Source organism: Emydura macquarii, unplaced genomic scaffold (genome assembly GCF_026122565.2).
Source record: "Emydura macquarii macquarii isolate MOO-44397 ecotype Brisbane River unplaced genomic scaffold, CSIRO-AGI_Emac_v2 contig_719, whole genome shotgun sequence".
Lineage (NCBI taxonomy): Eukaryota > Metazoa > Chordata > Testudines > Chelidae > Emydura > Emydura macquarii.
Genome location: NW_027130856.1, coordinates 272,805 through 294,170, shown reverse-complemented (window position 1 = coordinate 294,170; position 21,366 = coordinate 272,805). Strand labels below are relative to the sequence as shown.

Below are 21,366 nucleotides of genomic sequence, written 5' to 3'. Positions count from 1 at the left end.
GGCATTCAGTGAAAATATGATCTATTTTCTTTTGAATACAGTAATTCTTATGTGCATTAGTAAATAGTGCTTGAATTAGCACTCAGGAGTCTTAATATACCAAAATATGCATTTATTAACATCATCTTCTGGAACTTCTTTTTCCTTTCTACAGGATCAATCAGTTTTTAGTTAAAAATTGCTTTCAAACACTTGGTCACCATAGTCTTTGGATGTGACCACCTCAAACACCCCACAGTAATTTTTTTATAGTAATACAGAATGTCTTATTGGTTCAAATTTAAGGTGTAGGTGGTAAATAAAGGTACTTGTTGTACATGTAGATTATCAACAGATAAATTCTAGTTTAAAAAATCTTTTATTCTTCTAAAATACTTCTCTCTCAGTCCCACATGTTTTAAGTAAATTAAGGTATAAGGGCCTGATCAACCTCCCATAGAGGTCAATGAGATTTTTGTCATTTGACTTCAATAGGCACTGGATTAGACTCTGAATCACTATTGCAATGGTGATTTTGTAACAATAAATATTAAAAGGTATGCAAATATTTTCATAACACTTTGGTTTTTTGATTATTGAAAATCTGTCAAAGTTCATTTTCTTTCATTTTACTGTTGTTTCCAAGGATAACCATTTGGTCATACTTACTAATTGCTAATCAGTGTAAGAATTCAAAGTTTGTGTTAGTTTTATTTATGAAGGGGAGAGGGGTCATTTAAAGGAAAAAGTAATATTAAAAGAATAGAACAGTGGCTGTTATTGTGTCCTCCTGAGTTAACTTCCAAATATAGGGACCAATACAGCAAAAAATATCCTTAGTCCAAAACTGGAAAACCAGAAGGCTGCGTGAAGCTGACTTTATAGAGAAACCTTTCTATCCATGGGGAAGATTAAGCTAAAAAGGTCTGGATGGGATGAAATTACAAATCAGCTTGAGGAAGAGGGCTCACATAAATGTGCTCCCCTCCTGCCTTGCAGATACTGCAGCTCAGTAAGTTATCTATGCTCTTTTCCTCTGTATGTACCACACCTGTGCAGCCTGCAGGAATTTCTGCAGCCATAGGGTTGGAGTGACTCCTTTGCATGAACCCCGAGATAAAGATAAATGGGTCCCCAGCTCAAGAGGCAGCATAATCCAGTGGAATGTGTGCAGACCTGGAAAGCAGGTACACGTGACTTCTAATTTTGGCTTTGCCTGCTGACTGGTTAGTCTGGTTCTGTTAACCTCTCTGTTCCTGAATTTACTCATCTGAGAAACATAACCTCTTTACTTTCCTCACAAAGAATTAACAATTAAAAACAAAAATTGTCCTATTACCCTTTTGTCCTCAAATGGGTCTTGACTTCCCTAGGGAAAAAAAAGCCTCATATTTTGTTCAGTTCTTCAGCATCACTGAAGAGTAAACTAAAGGCATACTCAAGAACAATCAATCCTGACAGATGCCTCAATTCAGAAAAGCCCATAAGCTCATACTTAATGCCCATGGACTTCACTAAGACTTAAGTATGTACTTAAGTGTTTTCCTTAAAAGAGCTGCTTATTTGAGCCAGGGCTAGGAGGATGAAAGAGAGACCGTATTCACACTTGGGAGTGCGGCTCTGTCTTATGCCTGGCTTTCCATGTTGCAATAGCTACACTGCAGAGGTGTCCCAGGCACACCTCATTTCACCTGAAAATGCCCACTATGCTGGCAACAATGCACCTACACCACCTGGGGAGTTTCATTATGCAAAGAGAATTTTCAGATAGCCAATTATGCAAGATTCCCAGCTGTTTTGTGCTGCTGGTATTAAGTAGTCGGAGTTGAGGTCAGAAAGTTGACACTATCATTTAGCTTCTGTAGATGCATCCTTCAGCCAGGGGGTCCTTATGCATTGGTCTCGGTCTCTGTTTTTCTCTTTTTCTCTGTATATGTGGGTGTGGGAGTGCATCTACAGTGCACACCTCTGTAATCCATCTGCCAGGTGTTGTAGGCAGCAACAAGGACCAGGTTTTTCTTAATATGACAAAACAGAACCAACTTGAGTCCCCATACAATAATCTGGAAAACTAAACACCACCCCTGTGCATCTCTAAGACACAATACTTCCCCACTTGCAAGCACTGAGTCGGTGTTTAACAAAAGAAAACTTTTATTAACAGAAGAAAACACAGCAGTAATTTGGGAAAATGCTGCAACAATGACTTCAAAATACACAACCTATAAGTAAAACACCCTCTGCATAGTATCTTGGGCAGTGTCCTTTTTCTTGGTTTCCCACTCTGCAGTGTGAAAGTCCAAGGGAGGAACGTTTCTTTAACAAGCCTCTCCCCTTTTCCCTCTGCTGCACTCCACTCAGTTTGTTGTCCGAGGTCAGCAATGTCTTCAGAGTCAGGCGGTGCATTTGGGTAGATTCGCCTTCCATCCCGAGGAGAGAGGGCGGCTGAGTGATGCCACTGCCTCCGCTCACCAGTGTCTTTGCAGTCGCTGCCATCATTTGTTGTGGTCTCTGTTACTATTGCTGCCACTGCTTGTCATTGCCACTGTTTGTTACTGTCATAGTCCCTGCGCTGTTTGTCACTGCTGCTGTCATTGTCACCATCACTGCCACTGCCTACAGCTGCCACTATCACTCCCACTTCTTGCTATGATGCTGTGTTCTGAGGTTCTACCACTTAGCCCAGTTCTCAGTGATTTCAGCTCTTTAGTGAATTCACTGGGTAGTGGGGAACCTCTCTGATATTGCCTCTTCTGCATTGTCTTTTCACCACAACACTGTCTCTAAACCTGGTCTAAGGGTCAACACTAGATCACTGAGCTCAGCACTAGTGATCATTGAGAAAGAACCAAATGAGTCTAGTCAGCTCTCTCTTCAAACACTGGAGCAGGGGGATGGTCAAGTGGCTTCCTAGACCCTTTAAACAGGTCCACACCACCGGGTAGGAATACCTGTCCCCACCCCCTTGAACCCTTACTTGGATTTCTCCCCTGCTTAGCAAGTGAGATTAAAGTAGGGTCAATCAGGGCTTGCTAAGTACAGTCGTGCTGTCCTTTACTCATATAATAAGGATAACATTTCATTACCCCTGCCCTCAATACTTAACCCAAAACAGCCAAAATTGATCACTTTGCAAAGCAGTTCTGTCTGCTGAACATTTAAGCAGAGTAGGTGTGATTATGCAAATAGACACATAGCTCCTGAAGTCTTTTCCCCCTATTCATCACTAGATGTCAGGGGAGAGTTCATTCAGATTCTGCTTACACATCTTTTGGCAGCCGGTTTAGTGTACATACCCATGTAACCCTCCTAGAATGGGTTTAAATATCAGTGGTGAGGCACAACTTAGGCGAGTAAAGACACACCTGAAAGGTCTTGGTATGTACTTGAGTACTACCTGGCTCTCTACTTGCTGAAGCCATGCCTTCCCTTCTACACTGTTGTTTTTAGCAGTGTAGTGTCCCACTGCTGGAGCCTTTCTCCACTGCAGGGAATGACTCCAGCAGCAGGAAAATGCTCTGGCAGAGGAGAGGCATTGGGGAACAGCTGAGCCTTTTCCCTGCCTCCCCCTGCCAGAGCCTTTCCTTGCTGCACTGAAAGGCTCCCCCACCTCCCTGTTTCTGTAGCCTTTCCCCACAGCAGGGAAAGACTCCAGCAATGGGGAAAGGCTCTGACAGGGGGGACCCTTTTCCTACTGCTCCTCCCCAGCCAGAACTTTTTCTTGCCACAGTGAATGTCTCTGGTAGCAGGGAGCTGCTGAAATCTTTTCTTACTGTCTCACTGTGTGTGACACAGTGTGGACACAGCTTGCTTTTTACTGCGGTGTGTAGCTACATGTACACTACGTGCCACCAAAAGTAGTGTATAGTGTAGATGTAGCCTCTCTCTGTGTGTATATAAAGATTATATGATTACATGTCTTATTTCTCAGAAGTTGGACTTCATAGTTTCACTGTGTTGCTAAGGCCTGGTTTCCACACAATATTTGTATTGCTTTACCATAAGTGGTTCAACTTCCTGACATTGATGCAGTTATACCATTATAAAGGTGCTTATATGGGCATAGTTTATTTCTATAACTTTATGAAACTTAGCCATATAGGATGGTTTTCTTTTCTTAAAACAAACATATAAAAACAACCCTGGATTTTGGGATAAAGAGGGCATTTCTCTAATCCAATCACTGAATGTGAAAGTTATGGGAGAAACTTCTGCTTTAATCAAACGAGAATGGGAGGGCTTCCCTTTTGTCAATAAATTCTTAATTTACCCCCAAGTGGATTAGAGAGGTAAAGGCAGGAAGCAGGTTGGACCTTTTGCTTTTCTCTGGTTAGCTAGTACAAAGCGGTCAGGAAGGTGATATTGATTGTTTTCAGGCCATGAAGTGCCCTTAAAAATGTTTGGACTTACAAAACTTCCAAAGTCCAGGAGCCACTCAAGCAATGTGGGGCTGGATGTGGCCCTTGGAAGTGGATTTAACAAAATGTCAGTCCAGCTCATCTCTACAGTAGTGCATGGAAATCTCAAGTATTTAGTCTTGTACAGATTTACACTGTGTGAGATGAATGGTGTTTTTATTCAATGCAGCCTTTGTGTTTTAGTCACAAGAAAAGGTTTTATCTCTCATAATAAATCTGTATGGTGATTATTTTTATAACAACCGTATGAAAGCATAAATGTTTCTAATGCTCCTAAGTACACTTTATGTTCACTGAAATATTAAATTCTCATGTACAGTTTATGATCACTAAATCACAGCATTCTGAAGGTTACCATGTGCACATTAAACTAATGCTGATGCTTCTCGAATTATTAACGGTTGGTCTACAGCTACAGATTAGATTTACCTAACTGCATCTCCAAGGACTGTGAAAAATTTCACGCCCTGTGAGGCATATTTAGGTCAACCTAACCCCCACAGTAGACGCAGCTAGTTCAACAGAAGAATTCTTTCATTGACCTAGCTACCACCTCTTGGAGGGGTGGATTAACTACATTGATGGAAAAAACCCTTCCATTGATGTCAGAAGCATCTAAACTATGGCGCTACAGCAACACAATTGAAAGTGCCATAGCTCTGCCACTGCCATCATAAACTTAGTTCTCCAGCCAGAGTAGGTGGAACCTGAATTTCTAATGTTCAAAAAAAGGCAATAAATAAATAAATAAATCCAAATCCCACTTTTTAATGATTCGTTTATGGATCATAAGGAATCAAAAAGGCCGTAAACTCATTTTTTCCTTTGGAGGCCACCTTCGAAAGAAAAACATTTTGTATGCCCTTTCATTCAATCTGACCTTCAAAAATGTCAAAAGAGTTGTATATTTAATATTTCTTTTGTTTTTTTTCTTGGCACGTTGATCTCTTTGGTGTTAAAAGATTGTAACGTGCTCTAAACAGTGGATTTTACCAAATGAATTCCAATTACAGGATGCCTGACTTTTATTTATCCATAAAGGTTAAAAACAAAAAACAAACAAAGGTAACAAAGCCAACAAAAATCTTCAGCCAAAGTGTAGATTGTGAATGTGCAGCTTTTGATTGATTTAATAACTAAAATATATTCTGGAAAGTTCTACTCTGACTATATTTTAAATAAAGGCTCACTGAGCAATTGCCAGTTTCTTAAATAAAAATCTTTCAGTTTCAAATTCTATTTATTTTTTAACCATTTGATAGGAATAGAATGTTGTCTTGGGTAAAAATAAACATCTGGAACCAGAATCATTTCTGGTGTAACTCAGTTGACCTCAGTGGAGTTAAACTAATGAATTGGCTCCATGGACTTTGCATTTACATTTATTTTCAAAAAAATGTGTCATTTTTCCTTAGTATTCATCTGTGAAAAGGAGACCATTATTATATACCAGCCAGTACCCCATGGAAAAGTTTAATTCTGATCACTGGATCACTTACTGGGGATCCTTGGAGAGTTGTATAGTCACATGCATGGTAGTGACTCCTTGTCCTTGATTCCATCTGCTAAACCATATTAGAAGACACCTAAAATATGTTAAATGCTTTCTCAATTGGTTTTCTTTGGAAAGCAATTGCTGTTGTTGCCACAGATGTTAACTGATCACAAATGTGAGTATGGTGGTCTCTGCAATTGCAAATAGGCAGGAAGAGATCCATGAGAGAATTTTTCTATAATATGTTGTACATACTATGAAAAATTTGTGAACTCCTCTTATGCATAATACATTTTCTCTCTCACCCCTCACCCCCATTTTTTCATTATTAGGGAGATTTATAAGAGAACAGGATGCTTGATTTTAAGGGTTCTTCTGCTCTTGCTCCTTTATTCCCCATCTGATATCTTATTTGTTTCCACAGCAACCAGTTGTAATAGATTATTAATAAATAAAGACCAAGATCAGATGAACCCTTAAAATCAAACATTCTATCTCATATGCATATCCCTATTAATTAAAAAGGAGGAAAGAAAATATGATACATAACCAGACATGTCCTTAATGGATTTACATAAGTTATCTGCAGTTTTCAAAAGACTTCTGCTTAAAGATTTCCTAGTCAATCATGTTTTGTTTTTGCCACAATAGCTTCATTTATGGATAGTCAATATTGGTCAAACACATTTCTTGGTGTAACTCTGCTGAAGTTAATGGAATTACACAAATAACCAGTGTAGTGGTGTGTGTCATACTAGATACCAGTTTTTCAGTAACCTTGGAGCTCTTGCTTTCTGGTCTTGTGAAAGCTGCAGTAGACACACAATAGAAGTGATTTCTTGGCATGAGAAAATTTGCTGTATTGTTCTTTAGTTTTATTGAGTTTTATTTATTAGGGTACTTACCTGGAATCCACTTTCTGAGCTAAATGCTAGTAGCAGTCAACCAGTGAAATTGCAAATAAAGTCTAATACATTATATTGTGTAGAATATAAATGTAGAATTAAAAATCTTTGAATATGGGAACTATTTCTTATACCATAGTTCACTGACAAACTGAAAGTAATTTTGGAACAGTGGTTAGAGAAACGATAAAACTTCTCACTGTAAAAGAGAAATTGATGAATTAGAAAACTATAGGGTCTGTTATAATTGTGTTCATCCTAATATATCCAGAACCTTATTTATAGCTTTCATGGAAAAAAGTAGTCAAGGCATGAGATCCTTATTTATGCTTGATTATATTCCATTTAAAAACCTTGAAGTATTTTTGCCGTATTAAAAAGCAATTGAGCAATGATGTTTAAAGTCTGATTATGCTTTGTTTTACTCATCAAGGTTTTGAATTAGGTAGGCAGGGAACACTCATATTTTACCACACGATGACAATAAAAAGAGAATGAATCATCAGACCAGTAAAGCAGGAGCAGAATCAGAACTAGGGCCCCAGCTGAGCAGAGTCCTTAAGCATGTATTTAACATTAAGCATATGAGTAGTCCCACTGAGGTCAGTAGGATATAAACACGTGTTTGGCGCTAAGCACATATATAAGTGCTTTTTCTGAATACGGATGGCATTACTCATATACTTACAGTTAAAGAAGTGCATAAAGAGCTTTGTAGAATCTGGGCCCTACATACTTTGGGCCTGATTTTGTTATTATTTATACTAGTGTAAATCAGCAGTAACTTGGCTGAAGTCAGGGGAGCTGAACTGGTGTAAAACCAATATTGGTCTGATATATTCAATACTGTGGAATCAGAATTGAGTGTGTACCTGTTGTTTCATAAATTTAATATTTTTGTTTACATTATTTGCCACTACTTTGTTGAAGTTTTAGAAGATATTTTGCCATATAATATTTTCTTTCCTTCTCTTGTTTGACATAATTGCTGTTAGCAAAATCTTTTTGGTAGTGCCAAAATCACAGAATCATAGAAGAATTCTCCAATTTGTCTAAGTCACTCTGTATCCTATCCCTGCCCTCCAGCGTATCTACCGCTCCCCACAGCTTAGTGTCATCCACAAACTTGCTGAGGAAGCAATCCACCCCATCATCCAGATCATTAATAAAGATGTTGAGCAAAACCAGACCCAAGACCAACCCCTGGGGCTTTCCACTGATACCGGCTGCCAACTAGACGTTGAGCAGTTGATCACTACCCATTGAGCCTGATGATCTAGCCAGCTTTCTATCCACCTTATAGTCCATTAATCCAATCCATACTTCTTTAGCTTACTGGCAAGAATACTGTGAGAAACTGTATCAAAAGCTTTGCTAAAGTCAAAGTATATCACATCCACTGCTTTCCCCACATCCACAAAGCCAATCATCTCATCATAGAAGGCAGTCAGGTTAGTCAGGCATGACTTGCCCTTGGTGAATCCATGCTGACTGTTCCTGATCACCTTCCTCTCCTTCAAGTGCTTCAAAATAGATTCCTTGAAGATCTGCTCCATGATTTTTCTGGGGACTGAGGTGAGGCTGACTGGTCTGGAGTTCCCTGAATCCTCCTTCTTCCCTTTTTTAAAGTTGGGCTCTACGTTTGCCTTTTTCCAATCATCTGGGACCTCCCCCAATCACCACAAGTTTTCAAAAATAATGGCCAATGGTTCTGCAATCACATCAGCCAACTCCCTCAGCACCCTCGGATGCATTGCATCCATCCCCATGGACTTGTGAATGTCCAGCTTTTCTAAATTGTCCTGAATCTATTCTTCCACCACTGAAAGCTGCTCACCTCCTCCACATCCTGTGCTGCCCAGTGCAGTAGTCTGGGAGCTGACCTTGTCTGTGAAGACAGAGGCAAAAAAAGCATTGAGTATTTCAGCCTTTTCCACATCATCTGTCACTAAATTGCTTCTCCCATTCAGTAAGAGGCCCACACTTTCCCTGACCTTCTTCTTGTTGCTAACATACCTGTAGAAACCCTTCTTGTTACCCTTCACATCCCTTGCTAGCTACAACTCCAGTTGTGCTTTCGCCTTCCTGATTTCACCCCTGCATGCTTGAGCAATATTTTTATGCTCCTCCCTAGTCATCTGTTCAAACTTCCAATTCTTGTAAGCTTCCTTTTTGTGTTTGAGCTCCCTGAAGATTTCTGTTTTAAGCCACTCTGGTCGCCTGCCATGTTTTCTATTCTTTCTGCACATATAAATGGTTTGTTCCTGCGCTCTCAATAAGGTTTCTTTAGAATACAGCCATCTCTCCTGGACTCCTTTCCCCCTCATATTAGCCTCCGAGGGGATCCTATTCATCAGCTCCCTGAGGGAATCAAAGTCTGCTTTTCTGAAGTCCAGGGTCCGTATTCTGCTGCTCTCCTTTCTTCCTTTTGTTAGGATCCTGAACTTGACCATCCCATGGTCACTGCTACCCAGGTTGCCATCCACTTCTACTTCCGCTACCAATTCTTCCCTGTGTGTGAGCAGCAGGCCAAGAGGAGCACAGCTCTTAGTTGGTTCCTCCAGCACTTGCACCAGGAAGTTTTCCCCAACACTCTCCAAAATCTTCCTGGATTTTCTGTGCACAGCTCTATTGCTCTCCTAGCAGATGTCATGGTAGTTGAAGTCCTCCATGAGCATCAGGGCCTGTGATCTGGAAACTTCTGTTAGTTGTCTGAAGAATGCTTTGTCTATCTCATCCTTCTTGTCTGGTGGTCTATAGCAGACGCCCACAATGACATCACCTTTGTTGCTCTTGCCTCTAAACTTAACCCAGAGACTCTCAACAGGCTTTTCTCCAGTTTCATACTGGAAATCTGAGCAATCATACTGCTCTCTTACATACAGTGCAACTCCTCCACCTTTTCTCCTCTGCCTGTAACAAAGGAGAATATTAATATGGGAAAGAGAATAAATAACTTATTACAGTAGAACGTCAGACTTACAAACACCAGAGTTACAAACTGACCAATCAACCACACACCTCATTTGGAACTGAAGTATGCAATCAGGCTACAGCAAAAACCAAAAAATAATGCAGTACAGTATTGTGTTAAATGTAAACACTAAAAAAAAAAAGGGGAAAGTTTAAAACAAAAGATTTGACAAGGTAAGGAAACTTTCTGTGCTTGTTTCATTTAAATTAAGATTATTAAAAGCAGCATTTTTCTTCTGCATAGTAAAGTTTTAAAGCTGTATTAAGTCAATGTTTATTTAAAAACTTTAGAAAGAACAACTATAACATTTTGTTCAGAGTTATGAATATTTCAGTTACAAACAACCTCCATTTCTCTACTGTACTTTAATGAACCCCTCATGTTGGAGCCCTTGGCAAATTAGTGGTTTTCTAGATTAGAGGAGCTGTTCATTGTATCCAGAGGGATAGTGAGCTTACATGTGATCTCAAAGGTGAAACTGCATTCATACTGATTTTATAGTTAATGTTTGTTTGGTTAAAATGTTGTCTTTGGCTTACTGGATATCCTAATAGTGAGAGGCAAATGTGAGGAATCTCCAGTTTGATATTATTTAATCAATATATTCTTGTCTTGAAATCGTTTTCCTTCATTAGAAGACTCTAGAGCAACGGTTCCCAACCTGGGGTGCGAGACCCTCTGGGGGGTGCCAAAGATTACAGGGGCTCCATGAGACTTCAGTAATATTGGGGTTATTTAGCACCCTGAGCCCTGTGCCAGCCAGGCAAAGCAGCCTTAAGGCCTGTGCTGGCCGGAGCAGAGGAGCAGCCCCCCCGACGGAGCAGCAGCTCTGAGCTCCACGCCAGCTAGAGTGGAAGAGCAGCTCCCACAGCCCCAAGCTGGCTGGGTGCCCAGCCAGAGCAGAGGAGCAGCTCCCCAAACCAGCCCCAAACCGGCTGGGTGCCCAGCCAGAGCGGAGCAGTCCCGGCCAGTCCACCAGCACCCACCACCTCCATTGCCCTCAATCCATGAGGGATGGGAAGAGACGAGGCCACAAGTAGCGTGCAGTGGTGGCTGCACCAGGGAAGGCTTAGCTTCTTACTCAGGTAAGAGTAATTTATTATTATTATTTATGTAATTTAGTGGTATTATTATTATCATTATATGTGTTTATAGGGGTTATATGTGTTTATGGTCAGGTGGGAGGTGGGGGGCGCGCGTGTATTACCTTGTGTTAACTAGTGGGGCTTTCACTCAAAAAGGTTGGGAACCACTGCTCTAGAGTTCATATATTGATTTTATAATGTAATTATTTATTATTAATTTTACACAATTCACAAATAAAACATTCTTTAGTACATTTACTTAATTTAAAAACAAGATCTACAAAGCAATATTAGTCCTAAATAGAATTGCCTGGATTAACCAGATGTATATGCCACTATCATCCATACAAATAAAAGCCTGAGAATAGACATGAGTCTTTTATTCTGCCCTGAAGGCCAGTAGATTTAAGATTTCTTGGACCAATGTAGGAAGTAAAATCTAAACTATGGGGCTCTCCAGTAAAAGAATCCTGCTTCTACTCCCTAGGCATTCAGATCTGAGAACTAGCAAAAGCACCGCTACTGGTTTCAGCTTTCATGACTAAGTATATATAGAGAAATGGATCCCCTAGAGAGCCTGGACCCAGATCTAGTAGAGCTTTAGAGATCAAAATCCACATCTTGAATTAAACTCAGATGAAAATGTGAATCCAGTTCAGACTTTGAAGATTGATGTAATATACTCCATAAAGCTAGTTCTACTAAGTCAGATTCTGCCACCTTGAAAAAATGGTAATCTTCACAGAGTAAAGCATCACTTGATAGAAGGGTGGCAGAATCGGACCCAAATCTGGAAGCTGCATAGTATTTGCTACCTGTAATTCAAAGTAATCTTCAAGGACAACACTATGTGGAGTGAATTTCAAAAATCCAGGAACAACTGGGAATCCAGAAGCACCCCCAACCAAGCATCTTACTGACCAGTCATGCATAATCTTTCCATAATGAGGACAGACACTATCAGTGTGTTTTCTACAATAAATGAGTTGTTTGTGGCCAGTGTATACAGTACTTTACTTTTAGGACTTCTGTTATTTCCGTGACCCCCAATAAGAGTAGGAATTTTGTGAGTCCACAGCAACTAGTTGTTGTTTATTTACAGTTGTCCTGTTTTTGTACTCTGTAATCTTTAGATAACTGCCATAGATAGAATGACTGGTAAAACATTTCAAATTAATAGCAAGTTAACAAAAATTCAGAAAAGTGGGAGCCCATTTGGCAATCCCTCCCTGGATTTCCTATACTACTTCCACAGTAATCCTTGTAAAGGGAGGGCAAGGTAAAATTCATGCTCACAAAAATAGAAAGAAATAGACATAGTTTTTTTTTTTATAAAAGAGAAGTATAACAAGATGTGAAATAGCAAAAGGAATAAAAAGAAGAAAGATGGGTGAGAGTAACCACAACAAACGGAAAAGAGAGTCCTCAGAATGTCATGGAAGCAAACCTAAATTACAAAAAGAAGCAACATCATTGGCAAAAACCTGTCTGTTCTAAATGCCTGTTACATACAGTAAACAATTGGGCTCTTTTTAATCTTTATAAAAATGGATTTCCAGTCATTGAAAAAGTTTTTTTTGTCATTTTTTTGCAATTATGAAAAAGGCCTGTGTTCTCTCTCTCGTTCTCCAAGTGCCTTCTTTATATATTAATCTTCTCAAAACTATAGTAAAATAAAAATACAATTGAGATAGTGGTTCATATAAAATATGTTTTAAGACCTTTGGCTTCAAAATTTCTGGATTATCAGATCTACCTATTGCTTTTTGTGGGATGAATTTCAAATCCCATTGGACTCTTAGTACATCGGAATGTTCTTTGTGATGGAATTATTTCTAAATATTGCACCTAACCTCTTACAGCCAATATTGACCCAAATTATCTGACATCTGAGAGTCTAAACTTGTTACATGTATTCATAGATGATAAACAAAGATTAATAATGTGTCTTTAGTATTAGTTATATTTAGGTATAATACATACTCGTGTGCTGTATGAGTATATCCAGTAAGATCCCCATTGTACATTTGTGGAAATGTTCCCTGAAAACATAAGAATTACAACATAAAATGGGAGAATCTTAAAAGTTCCTATATTTTAAAGTATTCAAGAAGTTTACAAATTTGTAGTATTTTATATTTTGTTTTACATTTTCTTCCCACCTCTCTGCATTGTCAATGATGCATCAGCTTCATATGCCATTTGTCAGATTCTGAAACAAGCATCTTGGTATTTCATTTCACCCTGTCCATTATCCCTGAACTGCTGCATAAAAAATTAGCCAATTTATGATGGGTAGGTAGAGGGAGAGTGGAGGATAGTTTATTCTTATTTGGTCCATTTACAAAGTTAAAAACATGAAAGTGTATATATGTCTATAAATAATTTATATGCTTGATTGTATCCTCCCCATACGGTATATCACTTACCTTCTTTGATTGTAGGCTCTTCAGGTCAGGGACCATGTATTCCTGTGTATTTGTGCAGCACTTAGAACAATGGATACTGGATACTGCTGCAATATTTATTATTTATTATTATTATAATTTATTTATGGTATTTCCTAGAGGAACTCCAATCCCATTGTACTAGACACACTACAGACAAATAACAAAGAAGACAGTCCTTTTCCCAGAGATCTTACAATCAATGCATCAGACAGGAAGCAACAGGTGTATGAAATAAACGGGGATGAGGCTGGGGGGATTGGGAAAATGGTAATGATAAAATTTCACAAAACAAACGTTCTAAACTAAAAAATCTATTTTAACAGAAACTTAAAGGAAACATGTCCTGTAATTAAATAGATTACATTTTATTACCCGACACAATCAGACATAGCTTACTTTCCTGAATGCATCTTCCAATGTTGGATCCCTCAGGAATGCTATTTCTTTCTCTCCTCCCTTGCTTCCAGTCATTTCTCTCTATCTCATAGTCTCTCTCATATTCCCTTCTTCTGTCCCATTCTCAGGCTCCTTTGTCTGTAGGTGTCTCTTTTTTTGTTTTCATCTTTCCTTCTTTCTTTCCTTCTTGCTTTTGGCTAGCCATTTAGAACCTAGCATTATAGCTCCCCAACTCAACCAGGCCCAATCTGGCTAGAGCATTAGTTAGAGTCCTGCAGGGGCTGCCGTAACTCACACCACTACATAAGATCCCTAAAAGAAAAGACCTTATGCCAGAGGATCATCATCCTAATGGAGCTCCGTTCTGCCCATCCCCTGCCAAACCTCCTGCCTTTTTTGGCACACCCTCTGTGCCAGGATAAGAGGGTGGCTGGAACAAGAACTAGCTTCTCTACATCTGCCAGATTTACAGCAGCAGGGAGTTCCCCTCCACAAAGGGAATTCTTCACTGGCCTTTTACAGCTGGAATCCATCCACCTTGTGCTGTCTGAGCAGAGCAATATGAGCATATAGTACTGCAGAATCTGGGCCAGTGCCTTTTTCAGCACTATGGGTATGGCCAACATTGTCTTATCCTTTTGCTCAGTTGGAGATGGAAATCAGCTTGGATTTTAGTAAAATTGAAACAGTGACTGAGCTTAACCTCATGTTTTGATTGTACAGTATGTTGTATTATTTATAATTTAATTGTATGAGAAATATTTTCATAAGGATAAATTATATATGTAACATTACACTCAAAGCTAGGTGCTTTAAAATTTTCCAGTGTGCAGTATATTGTTGAAAGTTACAAAATGTTGGCTGGATCCAGAGTGATACTTTTTTGGATAAGTTTCTCCCATATGCTTTTATTTAATGTATTTTTTTCTTTTAGGTTAGATTTATAAAAAGCATGTAAAATGTCTTTTTTGGAATGGGAGTGTTTTACAATTAGAAGATCACAGTGCTAGGAATTCAGCATCTTCTAGGAACTGTAGCATATGAAAGAAGTTAAATACTAAATCTGAAAAAAAATTTCTTCAAGTCCTAAAACCAGTTGGGAACACGGTGTCAATCTAAAATATGTCATTACCAGAGTAATAGACAGACAGAAGCAGCAATCATAGTGAAGCAAACATTTTTTGTCTCAAGGATTCTATGCTCCATCTGATCTCTCCCTGGCTTCCCACTCTTTCTCTGTCTAGTAATAGATTTAATTGAAAGAGTTAGCTCACATTTTCTTTGGATTAGAAGAAGTTGAATACATTTGTTCAAAAGGGACTAGAGAAACAGAAAAGGGATGATGTTAAATGTTCTTTTTGTAGAGACTTTTTATTCTGTTGTTAGAGGGTCAGTTTGTCTTTCATATTCTCAGAATGCTGAACTGTTGGGTATGGTGGTCTCTTAACACATCAGTTTTACCTTGGCCATGAAATCCTTGTCCAGTAGGGTTGTCATGCTTTGCATGCTGTTTTGGATCAGCTGGTGAAGAATGTATGACAAACACCTCACAGCTACCGCTTTCTGAAAGGTGAACCCAAGGGAAAGTATATTTCCCTGAAAACGTTGCCTCCCATATCTCCCATTGTTCACATGGGACTTTGGTAGCCGAGATGGCCATGGCCAAAGCAAAGAAGGTGAATATACACTACTGTGCTCCAGAACCTTGATCTTAGCAACAAGGATATTTTGGATGAATGGTTTACTAATGAATCAGTTCTTGTGGTTGCATTTTTTTCAGTTTTGACAACTCCTGAGCTACTTAGTCTTCAGCGGTGAGAATCCTGCCAAGATGGTATCTTATAACTCTACTTCACTGAAAATATCACCTCTGCAGAATTCTCATTCACAGACACATCTCTCAGAGTTTGGAGGGCAATCTTTAGAGGTGGTGCATATCTTTACAATTTGATGTTTGTATTGTTCTATTTGAGGAAATAATTTTTCAATGAGTTTGTTCTGTGATTTGCTAAGATTTTCTTTGAGGAACCTTTGCTTCTCGCATGAGGGCAATTGGAGTCCTGGGTGATGCACAACTACCAACAGAGATCCTGTGGCTCACACCCTGCCCAATGACTGCCGCAGTAGGGAATAATAACCTTAAAGCTTGGGGAGTTATGCCTGTTTTGTGCTAGGGAGCACAAGACAGCAGTCAAAATCCTGTAAGAATATCTTCAGATCAGCAAAATTACAAGGTAAATAATTTCCCATTAGGCAGCATTGGAATCTTGTATTATTTTAAAGCTGAGCTACCAATAGCAAAATCTACTTTATTGCTATGACCATCTGGATAATTGAGGCTGTGAATTATTCTTGCTTTTAGAGCCCATAAATGATGTGCACACTCTATACAATCTCCAAACATCTTATGTTTATGCTTATTTGCTAGTATGACATGCTATCTGTGCCAAATTTACTTGGACTTTTGCCTTAGAATATAAATACCAGCCAACAAAAATGGAATCTATATAATATTACAATTGCCTTCTCTTTTTGTGGAAAGTACCTCCTACCTGCCAGAAAGACGCATTTATACCACCTGCCTCTTTGCTGCCTCTCACATCTGTTAACATTTATTACACGTGTCAGAAAACAATACTTGAATAATAAAGGGAAAGGATATGTGAAGTCAAGGGCATTGCATCTGAAAAAAGACAAGTTATATTGCATTGGTGTCTTGGAAGCCCAAAAAGTTTTCTTGGACTTGTCAAATTGTTTATAGTATTGTGACTAGAACACCCCAAATCACAAGTGACTTGAACTAAACCTGTGAAACAATTTACACTTCCAATGAAGAATGGTGGGCAAGAAAGCAATGACCTATGATCTTGTTACCATACAACAAAAGAATACATTTTTTTTCACCTGAGGCAAAGATAATAACAACAATGCCTTAGCTAAAATCCTGAAATTTAAGTGCCGAATTATGTCATTAGGTACCTAAATTAAAACACTCTGGGTTGCGTGGTGCTCACTTCTGCAGTGACTGCGTAGGTGAGAGCAGGGTGAGGGAGAGAAAGGGCTAGAGGTTCTGCTGATGTGTGTCCTCCACCCCTACAGAGGGCTACCATAGTGGCCTGTGATGGGAGGATTACTTCTCCCTACCTACACTATGAAGATATGCTGAGCACAGCCAGGTATATAGGGTTTGTCTATACAGTGGCAGCTCTGCATATATATCACCATTTGTTGATGATTTGGAAGAACAGCAAATTGGGAAGTGACTGATCCTTGCCCTTCTGAAATCAGAAGAAAAACTCCTATTGACTTCAGTAGAACCAGGAAAAAAAATGTTGTGATGGACTGTATAACTGAATAGGTTTACAAAAATTGCTGTTCATATTATTTATTACTTATCTTCTAATCAAGTAACAAAAAAGTGTGCATTTTCAAAAATCCTGTCTGCTCAGAAACAAGTGAGTGGCTGAAGGAAAAATAAATAGTATGGAGCTGAGGGCTACAGGCAGACAGCGGAGACACACATTTTTGAATATTTTCTACTAAATAACGTACCTCCAAAAACACTAATTCCATTATAACATCTGGTGGCATGAACTAATCACAATTCCCACAATGGAATTATTATAAAAAGTTGGGGGATACATCAGTCATTAAAATGAAAAAGGCTTTGCACTAGGTCTGTGAACATACAGACTGTAATTACAGAAAACATATGGTATCCTTGTTCCAAAATTTGAAAATTATGGATTTACCAAAATCATCATGTGTACCATACGTACATGCATATTTTTGGTTTTGAATCAGGCACATGAGATACTCAAACCCTTACTCCTCTGTAAGTTTCAAAAGAAAGTTGTGGCATGCCCAAGGGAACCCTTTTTATTTTTATAATTAAAGTCGGTCAGAATTATGACTTACTGAAGGAACAAAATAAACAAGTGACATACTGTAATTAGAAAGGAAGAAAGATCTTTATGACCACCATTTTTTAAAAAAAACTCACTCATTTAAGATGTCTTATAAGACATGCATTCTGTTTTTTGTACTATAGAATGCAGTTTTATCACCACACACACAGGCAGAGCCTGATCTTGCTCCCATTGAAATCAATAGCAAAGCTTCCATTGACTTCACTTACAGCTAGATTAGGTCCATAGTTTGGGTACAAGTAAAAATAAGAGTGTATGCTAAAGATGCAATGCTTTCTCATCCCATTTTCCCCTCAGTTTTTAACTGTTCTTGAGCAAATAACTTATATATCTTTCTGAAGTGCTCACACCTTAAGAACTCTGATCTACTGTTCAGATCTATGTAAATTCCATTAAAATTGATTGAAGTTATGCGAAAACTTTGATACAAGATTTGACACCTCACTGACACTTGATTTACATAAGGCCTTTTTGACATAATTCAAGCATAGCCAAGCATACCTTTCACGAATTACCTATAGGGGTTGAGGGGTGAAAAGTGACTGGCAAGATGCTTATTTTGTACATTAGTCTAACACAAATACTTCCTTAAGTATAAAATGCTTTGATCTTCATAAGCAAATGCCATATGTGTGCAGCTGTGACCCAGGCCTCACAAATGCTGGAAGGTTAGAGAAAGGTAGCATATGAATTTAATATCTGCATTCAATTTATGCTTTTATATTTAGCAGTTCATAATTTTATGTAATATTTTAGCTGTATGAGAAATATGCACTGGAGTTGAGTGATAACAGATTTCTTTGTGGTTTGACTAAACATTGTTTGGGTGAATACAGAATCCTAAGTATTGCAGACTGAAAGTAGGGATTTTAATTAGAGCTGTCTGTGCTTCAAAATACCTGAACTCACATTAAGATTGGCAGATTTCCAGAAAATTGAAGATTATATGGAGCTAATTTGAATTAAGCAAGAGTCTTCCGTTTTTCAGTGTATATGGCTTATTCAGTTGCATCAGTGGCTTGCAACACATTAAAAATAAGGGAATAGAACTATGATCAATCATTTGCTGATATGTAACAATGTTTTATCTGTAAAGAACCAATTTTATCACCCTTATTTTGAGTAATACCTTATTCAAAGAGAATTTCCAGTGAAAACAATTGGACTACTCACAGAGTAAAGTTCTACTCATCTTGAGCAAAGGATAGAATCTACCCCTAAAGTGTTTTCTTTTTGACATGCATCTAAAGAATTACATCTTAAGATCCGGATCCCTCAAATAGATTAATGTGGGTGGATTGTTAGTGTGGTTCTTCATGGGCACAAAGGTTCATCCACATGGATCCAATCCCAGGATGAAAGTCTAAAACAGAGTACATGGCTACTTTCATAACAAAATCTTGAATATGATTTGTTGTCATAATTTAGCAAAGAACATTTAGTAATTTCAATGAAAATGTATAAAGTTCCTACAAATGAGAAAAAAACCCAAGAGAGAATCCAACAGGTTAAATGTAATAAGATGAACAAATGTAAGATAAGAAAAAGCAGTATCATTGTCACAAATGTGACAGAAAATGTAAGTCAGGATTCCTTATATGAATTGAATTAACAAGATTTGTAAAAATTATTACATAAAATTCAAAACATTTTGTCTTCTTATTTGTGTATATTAATATGAGGGGGTGTATACAAATGAATATATGTGTGTGTGCATATATAATTTTAAATTTACTTTAATAATTTAATTTCAGTGTATTCATTTTATTTGTTCCTTCTGATTTTATTTTACTAGCTTCTACTGGGTATGGTAGGCTCTACAGATGAAACCCTACAGGAAGCAGCAGCTGGTTGCATAGCAAACATCCGCAGATTGGCTCTAGCTACAGAGAAGGCAAAATATGGTTGAAGCCTCAACCACTTTGACTGGCTTCCACGTTTAACACACTGCAAGACATTTGAATATGTAACTACATGGACTATTTAAGTTTGAGAAACATTTATTTGAGGATATTTTTAAAGCCTGTTATCTAATCATAATACATGTGTTTTAAGTAGAAAGGGTATTTGATATTGTATTCATACCGAATGCTTTTTAAAAGTTTTTCCGTATTTTATCATCTAAAAAGTACACCAGTTAAAACACATGTAAATAATTGTATGAATTCAAAATTAACAACATTGACTCTCAAATTTAATTTGATATGTTTTTGCATTTGATGAAATTGTAATAAATACATTTTTCTTCACTGTGTGTGGCTGTACAGTAATTCATGAATGTCTTGAGCAATTCCCTTTCTGCTAAACCTGTCTAATCATCCTGTCATTATGGTTTTGCCTGTTTGATCACTTGAAATCCACAAGAGAGGACTGACTACAGATACACCAATTTCACATCTGGTATTATATAAGTACTACAAACAGCTGCAGTTGTAGACATCATTCCAAGATTATCCCAAATTTCCTCTTACTAGCACCAACATCAAACAAGATAATATTTAATTATATTAGTAAGAGATAATACATGTAATTAACTCAATAGTTAAAATTCGCCAGCAGTAAATTAAGAAAAAATAAAGATGAATGGGCATTTTATACTACTATTCTTATATTTATATTAGAAATATAATCTCTCAGGGATTCACCAATTCTTTTAAATTTAAAACAACATTGTTTGAAGCACTTTCTTTGTTATTTTACATAAAGCTGTCTTCAGAATTATTAACTTTCCTTTCAATAATCAAGGTCTTTATTTTAATGTTTTAATAACATATCATTGGTATTGTAGATTACAGAACCATTGAAACACACTTTAGGCAATTAATTAACCCCTGAGTAGTCCATGTTTGTGCATGTACTCTGCCCAGCAACCTTTGTAAGCAGTAGTATGAGACTGAGACCCTGAATTACAAGTGCAGACAATTCTGTCATACCTGAAAAAGAAATCTTAAAATAATTGCAGTTTACTGTCAAACATTTATTTTTGAATGAATTGTATTACTTTACTTTTCAATGCTGATGATGTAAGTACAGTTTATCCTAGTCTAGAAGTTTCTATTAAATTTAATTATTTTCCCCTGTACTTCTGAGATAAAATTACAGCTACTGAATGAAGTTGACTTTTAATGGAGATGTATATATACAAATTTCAACTTTTTCATATTAATTCACTTTCGTTTAAACATATCCAGAGACTCATTAGCTATAGTTAGTGTGAGATAATACAATTATTTCTCATTTTATGAATTAAAAGAAACAATCAACATACATGGCCTGAAACAAACAAAATTTCTTGCATCTTATGTTAATTTTAGGTTTTTGAAGGTCTCTGTGAATTTAATCAGTGGACCTGATTCAGGTTTAAAGCTTTAAACATGTGCATAAGTCCAGCTAGCATTTAAACAAGTATTGAACTTTAAACATATAGTCAAGTACTTTCCTGATTTGGGATCTAGAAACCACCAAAAATGATATTCTTATTCATATTTTAATGCAGCCACAACCAAATTCATCAACAAAATCATCCATGAACTAGAAACTCCAGTGTGGTAATTCACTGAAACCCAGCAACCCAAACCTGCTCCTCTGGAGGGAAGACATTCTCAGACCTTAACCTGGACATTTAGTGTGAGGCATCTGTGTAGTTGCACTACGTTCACTGCTACACAGCCCAATTGACTCTAGTAGCAGTTGTGGTCCCTGCACATCCTCTATTTAGATGGTTTGCATATATGG

General features: G+C 37.8%; 1 protein-coding gene across 1 annotated transcript in view; it reads left to right on the top strand.

Moving 5' to 3' along the window:
• Window positions 1-19,802, top strand: part of ODAD2 (outer dynein arm docking complex subunit 2) — a 147,075-nt gene extending 127,273 nt beyond the window's left edge. The window contains exon 19 of the mRNA XM_067542791.1: window positions 19,427-19,802. Within this exon, the coding sequence (XP_067398892.1) occupies window positions 19,427-19,540 (114 nt within the window). The 3' untranslated portion in view covers window positions 19,541-19,802. The remainder of the gene's footprint in view (window positions 1-19,426) is intronic.
• Window positions 19,803-21,366: the final 1,564 nt, after the last annotated feature.